Source organism: Wolffia australiana, chromosome 6 (assembly GCF_029677425.1).
Source record: "Wolffia australiana isolate 7733 chromosome 6, ASM2967742v1".
In the NCBI taxonomy this organism is placed as follows: Eukaryota; Viridiplantae; Streptophyta; class Magnoliopsida; order Alismatales; family Araceae; genus Wolffia; species Wolffia australiana.
Window position 1 is genome coordinate 2,475,779 of NC_135840.1, and position 15,023 is coordinate 2,490,801.

Here is a 15,023-nt window from a genome sequence, read left to right on the forward strand (position 1 = left end):
TGAATTTTGTCATTTATATGGAAATTTGATATCGATACAGGCAAGAGCTACAATATTATTATTTATATCTTATATAACTTACACTTTTTTGATTTTCACCAATTGAAATCCTTAACGTATGGTTCAAATTTCACAATTCCACCGTACCACTTTTATAATTTATTGTTCTTGCTGGTTTGTCATGCGATTGGAGAGATGGTTAATTTGATATTTGCAAGATAAAACCTTTTCCTCTTCCTATCTATGCCTTATGTCTATTATGTTTTGAGATTGGGAACATTTTGAAGAAAACTATTTCAAGTTACCAAGTTGGGAAGTTGAACTAACTTTAACCTGTTGGGAAGTCGAACTAACTTTTTCCCATTTTGAAACCAACTCAAAATTTTAACATCAATGTATATCACAATTAAACAGTCTATCAAGAGATAAAAAAATGAAGAATACTGTGGTTATAGCACGTTATCAAGTTTTGAGATATACAACATGATTTTTAGAAAAGGCTATGGAGGTACAATGTCGATTTGATGATAATAAATATGCATAATATTCATGGCAATGGGAACTCAATTATTAATTATCATTAAATATAATTAAATTTATGTAAACACATATACGCAAAAATTCTCTTAAAAATGATATCATTAATTTTGAGGTATTTATGTGCACGGATTGGTTTTTAAGATGGTTTCTATAAAAAATGAAGGGTTGTGCTCATAGAGCGAGTGTACAATGTTGATTTGCTGGTATTTCAATTAAATTAATGTATACACGAACAAGCTGCTGGCAGTTGAGGTCTCCATAGTAACATGCATTGGTATCACTATTCTATCTTTTTCCTTTGTGTCATAGGCATGGGCGAGTGCGGTTCATGTATAATTAATATATTTATATTGATGTTAAAATTTTGAGTTAGTTCCCAAATGGAAAAAGTTATTTCGACTTCCCAACAGGGTAAAGTTAGTTCAACTTTCCAACGTGGTAACTTGAAATAATTTTCTTCAAAATATTCCCAATCTCAACACACTATAGAAATACATGATAGATAGGAAGAGGAAAATTTTTTATCTTTTAAATATTACATTAACCATCTCTCCAATCGCATGACAAACCTGCAAGAACCATAAATTATAAAAAGTGGTATGGTGGAATTGTGAAATTGGAACCATGCATTAAGGATTTCAATTGGGGAAATTTGATACTGATACAGGCAAGAGCTACCATATTATTCTTTATATCTTATATACCTTACATTTTTTGTTTCTCCGTATCTCCTCAGGTTGAGACTGTAAAACATCTCTTCTTCCATAGTGAGATTACTACAGAATGTTGGCGCCAATTTACTCACCATTGGCGTTTTATTTTCCATTCCCATACTACACTAACACCGCATCATCTTATTTGATTGCTGTTGTCTCAACATGACACCCTTAAGGAAGAGTGGAACTAGAAAAACTGATGCATTAAGGCAACCAACAATGTTTTCAGACAGAATTCAAGGATTGCACGCGATGAGGGGGAAGATGAGTCTAATAGATTAAACCTGATGTTCTCAGCCATTGGATTTAATTTCAGGAAATGAGGGGGTTGTTAAATCTTGGATTTAATCTTTATCCACATTTTCTTTTATCCTCCAATAGGAAATCAACTTCTAAAACCAAATTTGAGTTAGTTCCACAAATCATGCCTCATTTTGACATGGTCTCTACTTAAAGGTTAAGTTGGGCCTTTCTCCTCTTTCTTGAATAGTGGACCCTCCCATTATGATCCAGGTCATGGCTTAGGCTTCTCCTTATCTCCCATTGGAATCCATAATTAATGTGATATATTTGCCTTTGTATGTTAAAATAAAACTCAAATATAATAGTAAGGATAATCCACTTTATTGAAGAGAGTCAAGTGGTATTAGTCTAGAAAACCAATAAGTGTAATAAATCAGGACTCAATAGGTAATTTGTATTTTTTTATCTTAATGATAAATAGTGCATAACATGTAGAAATAAAAATAAAAAATTAAATAATCCATATTCATACATTGTTATCACTATCTACATGATATTATCAAGGAGAGGGATAATCCATAATAGTCGGACATAATATATCAAAGGGGATTGATCAAACTTTATTGCTATCTTATTTTAAGAAATATAAATTAGAAATGAGAAGTTTTTCCCAAAAACATTAAATGAAAAAACTAAATCTACAATCTTTCTACATCATACTCATAGCAGACACATGGACAACAGAGAATTGTCGTGGGCTTTTGGGTATAACTGTTCACTAGATCGTTGGACTTGTCATGATCGTGGTCTTGTTATTCCAGAGCCTTGTGGGAAGCATAATGAGGAGTCAATTGTAGAAATAGTTGTCGTCATGATGGAGGAATTTAACCTGGACTCAAATGTGAGTAATGTTAAATGTTTAAAGATATTTCAATTGCCGGTATGCACAATGGTGATTGACAATGCATCAAGTAAAAAAGAATTATGGCCGTATCTGGGATAAAATTACGAGACAAAACAAAGGATTCAGCTAGACGACACGTGCCATGTGTCATATAGACAGTGAACATTGTTGTTCAAGAAACATTGAAGAGCTTTGCTATCTCTGTTGTCGCATGAATACACTGAATATTTGAGATATGCGGTGACTAAAGTGAGAACAATAGTTTGTTGATTCTTTGAACAACATACCAACATAGATATAAAGTGGATATCTGTAGACACATAAATTGAAGCCAATATTACCTACACTTAATTGCCAGACATGATGGAATAACACACACGAGATGCTAGAGGAAGCTTTTGAAAAGTGATGTGTTATCAATGCATGAGCTTAATTCTTCACGTCATGGGGAACTAGAAGAAGATCTCACAAAAAGAATGCAAGCTATTCAAGGAGTTTGCCTTCATATTGGGTTCGTTTGTATACATAATAGATCACGTGAGCTGATTAACATATTTAATTGTTGGAGAGGGTTATTGAATTGACGTTATTCGCTGGCTGGAGACTACCGTAGGATGAGCAAGCATCATTGACAGCTTCGTGCATCACCATGCAAACAAAACTGACCAACTATGAAAAGCAACTCTATATAATTACACCACCATAACTGCCGCTTTACCTGCCCCATTTATCAAGGGTTCAATGTTTGATGAATCATCACATTCAAATTTGGTCTCTTATGTTGGAGGTATTCTCCCTACCGAACCGACAACCGTAAATGACACTTGCGATACACACATGCCACATCAATAACCACCATCAAGGGCCTAGGTTTATCAGGCCCTTAGCACTGAACTCAATATTAGAACAACAACACAAACTCCACCTCTGAAAGAATTCAAGACCTTCCCACGTACTACACCCCAAGAAGGGGGTGGAACTACGCAAAGATTACATGCAAATTTTTATCTGTGTTCACCGTAAGTGCTCCATCGGAATATTTATTTCAACCGTATGCGGCGATTATCGCTATTAGTGATCTCGATTGGAGGAGCCGAGTATCGAGGCACTCGTTCGTGTAAAATATTGATGTTGAAATGAAAAAAACAAAGTGGTATGACATTTGTCTTCAGGGAGACATCGACACCTATCTAGAGACATCACGTTTTCGACAACTTTAACTATCTTTTATGCTCAACGTACAGATTGTGCAATAATTCCCTAAACTTTTTTTCAAAATTTTGACTATAATGTCATATGTCTCCACACCTTAGTCGGCAATAGGGTTTCTGAGAGAGGAAGGCCATATGCCTTTACTATTCTGCGAAGCCTCGTGTTAGAGACACACCATTCTTTTTAATTTGCAATTTTAATCACCCTGAAGGCGCAACAAAACATTCTCTTTCGTTCATTGACGTCATACAAACAGTTCTCCATCATCATCATCATCATTGTCACTGCTGCCATCATAGCCGGATGATGCTGCCGAACGACACTGCCGGGCGACGCTGCCGGAGGACGCTGCTGGACGATGACAACCAATCCTCAGTACTAATTAGGGATCCGCACGCGTCATCAGTCATGTCACTTGTCACCGTGATGGTCACGTGACGGATGACGTGACCGTGACGATGATGGTTTTAGGGGTCCGTGACGGTGATGGTGACAGAAGACGAAGTGGTCGTGACGGGGACGTGACAGTGACGGGGTGTTCAGAATGCGTGATGACCGTCGGGGATGACGGCCATGACGGAAGTTTTGAAAAGTTGAAACAGACAGAAAATACATATAAAAATAATTATTTTTAATCATTCCGACGGCTGAGATTTCGCCATGTGACGTGGCCATTTCGATTTCCTGGCATTTTGCACAGAAGTCCCAGTTTTTTCTTTGCGCGCGCAAACTGACGCCGTATATGAATAATTGGAGATATAACCCTCCGTTCAAGTAGGGTTTTATTCACGTCACCGGTGATGGTGACGCCGTCAGGTGACAGGGACACCTTATGGAGGAACGGTGACGGGAACGTGACAGTTTTTTTTGCATATGCTGGGACGTATGACGGGATGGTGACATAATGCAAGTTTCGTCTCGTCACCGTCCGTCACGTTTCATCATCCGTTCCGTCACGTCCGGGCCCTCACGTTCCCTAGTACCAATTAAATCCAAAATTTCAAAAAAAACAAAACCAGAGTAAATCTCTTAAACTGGGCAACAAAAGCTAATTTGAATTTCTGCCAGAGAGGTTTTAGAAAAAACCCTAAAAACCCCATTTTTTTTCTGCCCTTATATTTCTGCTAGTGGGTTCTTCACTTCAGTCTGTGTTCTTCGTTCATAGTCAAGCAAGGAGCTCTGCGAGAGGATCGATGCCGAAGGTCTATGGCGTGGGAACCTACGATTTCCGACGGCATCGCGTCGCCGAGTACCCCCTCGACGATGATCAGGAGCTCCGCGGCGGAGAGACGACCTCGGCGATGGCGGCGCCGCCGCCTACGGCCCCCGGAACAGCCCTCGCGGGTTCGATTACGCTTTCCGAGATCCAACGGGACAGATTGACGAAGATTGCTGCTGAAAATTGGGCAAAAGGGGCTGGCGATTTCAAGCCTGAGCTCGTTCGGGAGATTTACGATACTGAGATGGTTGTGAAGGGTGGGAGGAAGACTGTTCCGCTTCAACGGGTCATGATGCTCGAGGTCAGCCAGTACCTGGAGAATTATCTCTGGCCTCATTTTGATCCCCAGGACGCGTCGTTTGAACATATTATGTCAATGGTACTCATGGTCAACGAGAAGGTACTCGCTTGAGTTGATTGTTCCTGTTCTTTTGTTTGTTTTTGAGATGCGAAGGCGGGTTTTAAATGATTTTTTTTTTGTTGTGTTTTATGAAGTTTCGGGAGAATGTGGCGGCCTGGAGTTGCTTCCACGACAGGAAGGATACGTTCAGGGCTTTCTTGGAGCGAGTTCTTCGTTTGAAGGAGGTGGGTTGAGAGAATTTTTGCCTTTTCGCTTTCATTAATCTTGTCAGCAGAATTAAGTTTACAAGTCTAAGATATGAACAACAACAAACCAAAAATTGGGATTTTTTTTTTCTATGTCAGTGAAGAGAGGATGCCAAATGAGATTTAGTAACTGGGGGATGGTGTTTGCTTCCATTAGTAGACTTCTTGCAAGCCTGAATTGTAGTTGAACTTGCTTTACTTTGATATGTGATGATCAGATATTTTTGTTTAGCGTGTCGGCTCAATCGCTTCATGGGCAGTTCTTGTATTCTATAAGACGGCCTGTGAGATATTTTAATTGAATGTTATGTGTATTATGATATTGAGTCATCGGCGTTTGTTCTTGCCGTTTGATCATTTTACAGGGAAGAGAATTAAGCATGGCGGAGAAAACCAACTACCTGCTTTTTATGATCAATGCTTTTCAGGTAACTATTAGTTTACATCAGTAAATATGCTAAACGTATTTTTTATTTGTCTCTGGATCATTTCTTTCATGTTTGTCTTTATTTTACAATTTTAACAGCAAGAAAGCTCTGAACTTGGGACAATATTCTTATCTTGATGTCTCCCCCTTTGCAGCATTTTTTTTTTTGGTAAAAAAAAATCCTTGTCGTTTTAAAATACCTCGTTGCAACAAAATGGATCCCTTCTCAAATCCTTGTCATTTTCCATCATCTTATAGTCCCCTTGCTGTTTGTCCGACCTGTTGTTGTTTCTCCCATTTGTATCGTCTGCCTGCCTTTATTTACCATCGTCTGATTTGTGTAAAACACCTTACCGGCAGCGCGCTTCCCAGACCATGATAGGGAGGGCCTACAAAATGGAAAAAAAAAACTTACATTAGCTAGGGAGACATTGGCTTAAATACTAGTTACGTCATTAAGTCTCATTATGAGAGTACTTCGCATGTGGGCCCCATTAAAAGTAAAGTAACAAATTAATAGAAAGGGGATCTGGCTGTAATTTATAGCCCAATAAAGATTGCAAGGGATATGTGGAGAAGTAAACAAAGGCTGGGAACCCTGTGTTCAACAATTTTTTCTAAAGTTCTTAGATATCAGCTGAGTTTTAGAGTCCCATTGTGGGGATAGCTCCGTCAGAACATTTAGGATTATCTTCATCGTATTTCCGCGTAAAGAGCCTATTTCTCAATAGTGCACCAAGTTGGTTAGTGGGTCCAGAAAGACTCATGATATAGGTAGGAACTGGAAAGAACTCTTTACATCACAACTTGTATCACACCTTAGACCTCTCTTTATATTCACAACTTATTTTCAGCAGCTAGCGCCAATCGCATTGGCTGACACTTTTATCACAACTTATAGCTCTTTTTACATCATAACTTATCTATTTCATATCGATCCTCTCTCATCATGACGTATCGGCGCCTGCCATTGAGTTTGCTGGCCTCTTTCATAAGGTCCTCATTTGGGCTTCCTTGTGCGCTATCTTTGTGGGAAGCCGGGCCTAGACATCTTGTTTATCAATAAAATTGAAGCAGAATAGCAAGACCATCAAGAAAACGTAAAATTTTCATTGACAATATCCTGAAGCGATAGAGTTTGTTCATTTGAGAGGATGTCATAGTTATATGGATTATAGCTGATGAATTATGGTCATGCTGTTTCTTTTTTTCACATTCGTTATCTTTCACATTCGTTATCTTTAAATCCTTTCTGTATCTTTGTAGAGTTTAGAAGATGAAGTTGTGAGCGAAAGAGTGTTGAGACTGGTCAGCTTACAGTTGTGGCACAGTTTGTCGTATGGCCGATTTCAGGTTCGTTTGAATCCAACTTCTGAAAGTAATTTCATATTGTCTGAAAAAACTCGCTTCATTTTATTTCATCATCTAACAGATGGAGTTATGCCTCAATCCCCATCTGATAAAGAAGTGGAGAAAATTGATAAAAAAGGAACAGAAAGAATCGAAGAAAACTGGAAAGCCATTTGATCCGTCCAGTTCTCTTGAAGTTACGTTCTTGAGAAATCTCATTGAAGAATTTTTGGCGGTACGTTAAAATTTTTTTTTTTTTTAGGTGTCATCCCATCATCAGTCGTGACCACCTTAGCTTTTAATTATTCGCTTGAATGAGAGTGTCCTCGTGCAGATTCTGGATTCGAAGGTTATACCAGATAATGAAGACGGAGAGAACATGAACAGTTTTGACTCTGAGTTAGTTGATGCGAGCTGTATTTTGTACTGTGAAAGGTTTATGGAATTCTTAATTGATCTGTTGAGTCAGCTCCCGACAAGGAGGTACAAGAGAGTTTTTTCCCTCGAATAGTATGCACTTGCCGTTCTCTTCGTTTTTCCTCGTCAGGATTAAAGTGCTTTTTCACTTTTTCCCCCTTTTGTATTAAATTATATGGTTAACTTTTACTTCGTTCATAATAACGTATTGATTTTATTTTTGTTTTAGGTTTTTGAGACCTCTTGTTGCTGATCTCGCTGTCGTCCCAAAATGCCACTTGAGCTCTCTGTACTCTCATGAGAAGGGAAAGCTTTTTTCTCAGCTGGTAGACTTGTTACAGTTCTACGAAGGTTTTGAAATCGATGATCATGTTGGTACCCAATTGAGTGATGATGACGTATTGCTGGGCCATTATTCTCGTCTTCAAGCCTTTCAGTTACTCGCCTTCAAACAAATTCCTAAGGTTCACCTGATATTTCTTTGATGTTCTGACATTTTCTTACAAAATACTGAATAGTCCAGACTGAATTGACTATTCGAGTAGCTTTTTGATGCCGTCATTGAGCTCACCTTTCCGTTTTGTAGTTGAAAGATCTTGCTCTGGCGAATATTGGTGTGATCCATAAACGTGCTGATCTCTCCAAGAAGCTCTCAGTATTATCTTTCGATGAACTGCAGGACCTGGTCTGTGGAAAGGTTTGTGACATAATGTTCCATTTTCTTTCTGTTGTCGTTTCCTGAGTAAAGCTTTCACAGTGATTATTTCGTCTTAAAACTATTTTTGGTTGACAGTGGTAGTGAATTCCGAGCTTTTATTTTTCAGTTTTCTTTCTTCCTTCCGATTTGGAATATGAGTGCCATGAAATATATAGGTTAATTTTGGTTACCAACCTTGAGATCTCATGTGGACGAAGTTACCATATGACGCCACAAAGGTTCTTTTGTTTTTTTTTTGAAAAGTCACAAAGCTTCTTTTGTTAAATCCAGTTACTTGAAGAAATATAAATAAAGGCTTTTGATTAGTGAGGATGTCATCACACGATCAGTGGAGCTTTGTGTTGAATTTTCAATCATGTAATATTCATTGTGCAGCTCAAATTGGTATCCTCTGAAGACCAATGGGCTTCACGGGCTGATTTCCTCATTGAAATAATGGCTTCCTTTTTTGGGAAACGCCAGTCCCAGAAAGAAGCAATCAATGCTCTTCCTCTCTACCCAAACGAGCAGATAATGTGGGATGAGAGCCTTGTTCCCAGCATCAACTACTCAGGCGAAGGCTGCCTTGCCCTCCCAAAACTTAACCTACAGTTCTTGACACTTCACGACTACTTGTTGAGAAATTTCAATCTTTTCCGGCTGGAGTCAACTTACGAGATCCGTGAAGACATACAAGAGGCCATTCCCCACCTCCTCGCGTATGTAAACAAAGAAGGCGAGAGCGCCTTTCGTGGATGGTCTAGAATGGCTGTTCCTATTAAAGAATTTAAAGTAACAGAAGTGAAGCAGCCAAACATTGGGGAAGTCAAACCCTCTTCTGTGACTGCTAACATCACCTACAGCATTTCCAGTTACAGGTCTCACATTAGATCAGAGTGGGATGCCCTTAAGGAGCACGATGTCTTGTTTCTATTGTCAATTAGGCCTTCATTTGAACCGCTTACTGCAGAGGAAGCGGCAAAATCCTCGGTTCCGGAGAGGTTGGGCCTTCAGTACGTACGTGGCTGCGAGATCATTGAAATCCGGGACGAGGAAGGGGGGCTTATGAATGACTTTACTGGGAGAATCAAGAGGGATGAATGGAAACCTCCGAAAGGAGATCTTCGAACTATTACGGTGGCTTTGGACACTGCACAGTACCAAATGGACGTTGATCGTATTGCAGAGAAAGGCGCTGAGGATGTTTATGGAACTTTTAATATTTTACTGCGGAGAAAACCCAAGGAGAACAACTTCAAGGCGATTCTAGAGTCGATTCGGGATCTGATGAATGAATGTTTTATTGTTCCTGATTGGTTGCATAACGTATTCCTTGGCTACGGGAACCCGTCTGCTGCCCTGTGGACCAACATGCCAGATCTCTTGGATGTTGTGGACTTCAAAGACACGTTTCTTGATGCAAAACACTTGGTTGACAGTTTCCCGGAGCATGAGGTTCGTGACTTTGTTTTTTTCCTTTTTTTTCAAGTTTGAAATAGAACCCTCGTTTTTACTGATGTTAGTTTGGGTTGGTTTTTTAGGTTTGTTTTGTGAATTCAGATGGTGCAGAGAACCTGAATCCAAAGCCTCCTTTTAAGATAAAGCTTCCAAAAGTTAAAGCGTCTGGTTCCCATGCTCTTTCTGATGCTACGAACCCTACAAATTCCGCAGATATGGAGGGTAGTTTAAACAAGGGGAAGATTGTTGTTGAGCCGTATATTCCGATGGATCCAGGTCCTTACCCCCAAGACCAGCCAAAGCAGAATTCTGTTAGATTTACTCCTACTCAGGTATTCTTTTTTACCTTATTTTAATATCACTTCTGTCTTTTCCTCAGTCGTTCCTTTTGGAAACTCAATCGTTCCTTTTGAAAATCTTGTTAATTACTACGTGAAGAAATATACTTATCATCTGACAACTCTTATAAGTTTATGAAAATTAGTTTGCTTGTTTCGATTCTCGACAAACTAAAATATCTGATTTGTTGTAATTCATTTTTTTTTGAGGATATATAGTTCGTTTTTCACATACAACAAACTAAAACTGGGCTTTATGCTTTTCCTCTGTAGGTCGGTGCAATTATTTCTGGTGTTCAACCGGGGCTGACAATGGTTGTTGGTCCTCCGGGTACGGGAAAAACTGATACAGCAGTCCAGATTCTGAATGTCCTCTACCATAATTGCCCCTCCCAGAGAACATTAATCATCACGCATTCCAATCAGGCACTCAATGATCTTTTTGAGAAAATCATGCAGGTACGCCTTCACTTAATCCCTAAACCCTTACACCGCATTGCCTAAACCCCCGACTCTAAACTACCCCAAACCCCTAAACCCTAATCAATACACTAAAATCCTTTGCCCTAAATGCTTAATCCTAAGACGCAAAACTTAACCTTTATGTTCTAAACATTAAAGCACTAACTGCTAAACCATGAACCCTTTATTTCTGTGCACTGTACAACATTTTCGAGTGTTTTATTTTTATCTTGGAAACCTGTGTCTTCAGCGGGACGTTCCTGCTCGGTATTTACTTCGTCTTGGACAAGGAGAACAAGAGCTGGCGACTGACCTTGACTTCAGCCGTCAAGGGCGAGTCAATGCAATGCTTGTTCGACGTCTCGAGCTCCTTTCAGAGGTTGAAAGGCTTGCCAGATCTCTCAGCCTCCCAGAAGACGTGGCCTACACGTGTGAATCTGCCGGCTACTTCTGGCTGATGCATGTGTACTCCAGGTGGGAGCAGTTCCTTGCCACGTGTGCCGCAAACCAGGAAAAACCGGCTTTTGTCAGAGACAAATTTCCCTTCCATGACTTTTTCTCCAACGCTCCTCAGCCAATCTTCACCGGAGAGTCCTTCGAAAGAGACATGAGGGCGGCCCAGGGCTGTTTCCGTCACTTGAGCACTGTCTTCCAGGAGCTACAAGAATGCCGAGCATTTGAACTACTCAAGTCAACCGCTGACCGGGCTAACTACCTGATGACTAAGCAGGCAAAGATTGTTGCCATGACCTGCACCCATGCGGGCCTCAAAAGGAAAGATTTTCTCCAGCTGGGTTTCAAGTACGACAACTTATTAATGGAAGAAAGTGCCCAGATTCTCGAGATTGAAACCTTCATCCCCATGCTGCTTCAAAGACAAGAAGACGGGCATGCCCGGCTAAAACGTTGCATTCTAATTGGAGATCACCATCAGCTGCCGCCTGTTGTAAAAAACATGGCTTTTCAAAAGTACAGTCATATGGATCAGAGTCTTTTCACAAGGTTTGTTCGTTTGGGAGTTCCTTATATTGAACTTAACGCTCAGGGTAGGGCCAGGCCCAGCATTGCCAAGCTCTACAACTGGAGATACAGAGATTTGGGCGATTTGCCGGTTGTGAGTGAGGAGAGTGTTTTCCACAGGGGTAATTCTGGGTTTTCCTACGAGTACCAGCTTGTCGATGTGGCGGATTATCATGGGAGGGGGGAGTCTGCACCATCGCCGTGGTTTTATCAGAATGAGGGGGAGGCTGAGTATGTTGTTAGTGTGTATATATACATGCGTTTGTTGGGTTACCCAGCGAACAGGATCTCAATCTTGACTACGTATAATGGTCAGAAGCTTTTGATCCGAGATGTTATCAATAGAAGGTGCATGTCAAATGGCATCGGCCCCCCAAGCAAGGTACTGATATAATCCTGGGTTCTTAATTCCATTTCATTGATAAAACCTTGAATTAGAAAACTTGATACTTTTGATAAACTTAGCATTTAGATATGTTAGACTTTAATTTTAACGAGCCTTTATTCGTTGTCGTTTTTTACTTTGTCACCCTCTATATCTGAAATATTAGAGTGTATTATAGTTACATAAAACGATTTTATACATTGCACGTACCTCTTAAACCAATCGTTTGGGCTCTCTTCCTCTTTGACTTAGTCCCGCATTTGTGCTGTGCTGTAGTTCCAATTTAAATTATTTGATTAAGGGTGTTAGAGAACATGAACCTGAAAATTAATGTGTGCATCTAAATCAAATTTAGGGACATATCGAATTCATGAATAAAGCTGTGAACTCATAAGCATATTTCAACCATCTATGAACTCATGTGCGAGCGAAGTTAAACATAGACTTTCTTGAAAGATAGGTCAGACGACGTTTAAGAACCATGTATTGGAAGAGAAATTTGGGTTTCTACTTCAAATTCAATAACACGTGAATAGTTCAAAAATAATAATAATAAAATAACACATGATCATTTATGCATACATATGTGAAATCATACACTTACTTCGAATTAACGTGCATATATCTGCAAACTCAACACGAACAAAAATAAAAGAAACTTTCATTAAACATATAAAATCGTCTATCTGAAAATTAGCAGGGGCATCCACTTCAAATTCAGGGCCCCATATTTATTCCCGTGCAAGAACTCATTTCAACTTTTCGAGGTTTCATATAATTTTGTGCGATGTTCATATTCACAGGTGACTACAGTGGACAAGTTCCAAGGACAACAAAACGATTTCATACTGCTGTCTCTGGTACGGACCCGCTTTGTGGGCCATCTCCGAGACGTGAGGAGGCTTGTTGTGGCCATGTCTCGTGCTCGGCTTGGGCTTTACGTCTTCTGCCGGCGTGCTCTCTTCGAGCAGTGCTACGAGCTTCAGCCCACTTTTCGGCTTCTGCTCCAGAGGCCTGATGCTCTGGCCCTCAATCTCCAGGAGAGCACTCCTTACACAGACCGGCACGTGGACGACACGGGGACGCCCTACTTTGTCAGCGGTGTTGAGGAAATGGGAGACATAATCAACTTTAAGATGCACCAGCTGTATGAGGTAACAGGTTTCTTCTCCCAGTCATATTATTTTTATACTCTATGTTATACGTTTTCATTTCTGTTTATTATTGAAGATTATAAGGTATGGAACTGTCCACTGATCAGCTAAATCAGTATCAGTATTATTATGACTTATTATGAAGATATAGTGTAAGACTGGGGGGTTAAAATGTCTCTCCCTTCTTTATTAGGGGGTTTTCTGTTTCAATATCTGTAATCATCGATATCTTTCCTCAAACTCTTTCTAAACATTCTTGTATTGGCCACGTCTGTCAGAAATCATGTCGAAGATCTTCGTGTGGAGTGAACAGTCATGAGGAAGGAGGTTGACGATCCTGATAGAGCTCCTCGTTCAATCCACAAAGATTTCTCATTATCCTCTTTAGGGTTAGATTGACTGACGATGGAAACAAGGAGAGGAAGTTTCAACTCTTAATCCCTAGAACTAGACTTTATGTTCTGTAACATTTGTTGCAAACTTCCAATTCTTCTTGAAAATTCCGTAAAAACTTATGACCTTGTAGCAATCGATCCAGACATTGATTCCAAGTGAATTCGACTGATATAAAAGAATATACGTTCGTCATATTTCTGCAGCCTCGGATGTGAACTTTCAATGCATTTGTCGTGGGATTTTTTTCAAAACTTGGAAACATGAAATCTTTGCTCTAATTTTGGACCTAGTCCTGGTTATTCTTATTTTACTAACATCAAATTTGAGAAACATCCGTGAACATCAATATCTGTCGTCATGTTATTTAATAAATTATTTTAGCCATAGCTGGAAGAAATCAAGAAAAGAACTCATCAGGTTTCGGTCAGTGTCTGATGCAAATTTCCCACGCTTTTGGAGATTCTTCTGAAAACTTGCGAACATGAAAATCTTTGGATCTATTCCTAGGTTTTTACAGCTATTTGAGTCCGGGCAAAATCCATGATCATCGATATTTAACTATTCGTGTTGGCCAAAAGTGACAGAAATCTGGTAAAGTTCGTCATGATTCTGCAACATCTAATGAAATCTTTTTATGCCTTGTCAATTAAAAGACTTGAAAATTAGAGAACGATAAGGTTTGCTGTGGTATATCAAAATTTTAATTCAAGAAATGTTTTCTTCCAGTATCATACTTCTCTTTCGCTCATTAAGAGTTATTACTGGGAAACCCTTTTTGTGTTTTCCCTGAAAATATCTGACCATTATTTTCCGATCAGTAAATAAAAATGGAAAATCTTAATCTCAACTATTTCATCTCAACTATTTCACTAGAACAGGAAACAAAAGGCAATCATCTTAATCTCCTTCTGGGCTGTTTCAGGTGCAAGCCATGAGCCATCAGCTGCATGACGTGGCAGAATCTGAGCCGATGGATGCCGAAGAAGAGGGTCGATCATCACCAGATCAGGCGCCACGTGAAGATAATGATAGCCGCATGATCAATGGGACCGAAGATCAATCAGATGCGGCGGAGGGCGCAGAAGAGAAGGGAGATCTAACAATGGAAATGGGTGAGAAAGATGGGGCCGATTTGCGTTAGTATTTTTTTCTCTTTTACTCTTTGATTTGTTGAGGCCTCTTGTGCATATCTTGGATTTATAGACAGCCATAAAATTCAGCTATCCTAGGCTTTCAGCTCTTATTTATATCTTGTTTTTTATTTTAGAGAGAGGCAGATAGAGATGGTGAAAAACATACACCTATTTTATGACCAATGTTATGTTGATAGAAATAGGGCATTGTTTTACTCTCTCTCTATTTCTCTCCATTTTGTCACCTTTGTGTTATGCACTTTCCTTGCATGGATTTTTTGAGACAGCTTACAGCATAACATAGTGCAGGGCTCTGGTCAAAATCATTAGGAGAAAATGTTAAGAA

General features: G+C 39.5%; 1 protein-coding gene across 1 annotated transcript; it reads left to right on the plus strand.

The window, feature by feature from the left end:
* The first annotated feature begins 4,750 nt into the window (after positions 1-4,750).
* On the plus strand, positions 4,751-14,791 carry EMB2765 (P-loop containing nucleoside triphosphate hydrolases superfamily protein). The gene is made up of 14 exons (XM_078576438.1): positions 4,751-5,234; positions 5,330-5,419; positions 5,806-5,868; positions 7,134-7,220; positions 7,300-7,452; positions 7,552-7,700; positions 7,864-8,098; positions 8,221-8,331; positions 8,728-9,786; positions 9,873-10,121; positions 10,401-10,586; positions 10,840-11,991; positions 12,798-13,148; positions 14,467-14,791. The coding sequence occupies exons 1-14, from the start codon at positions 4,809-4,811 to the stop codon at positions 14,683-14,685; spliced, it is 4,530 nt and encodes a 1,509-aa protein (XP_078432564.1). The 5' UTR covers positions 4,751-4,808; the 3' UTR covers positions 14,686-14,791.
* Positions 14,792-15,023: the final 232 nt, after the last annotated feature.

Excerpts from the sequence above, each read along its gene's own strand:
- EMB2765 (XM_078576438.1), top strand. The coding sequence starts at position 4,809 with ATGCCGAAGGTCTATGGCGTGGGAACCTACGATTTCCGACGGCATCGC. Across the intron at positions 9,787-9,872 it reads ACAGTTTCCCGGAGCATGAG|GTTTGTTTTGTGAATTCAGA; the intron begins GTTCGTGACTTT and ends TTGGTTTTTTAG. Across the intron at positions 11,992-12,797 it reads GCATCGGCCCCCCAAGCAAG|GTGACTACAGTGGACAAGTT; the intron begins GTACTGATATAA and ends TCATATTCACAG.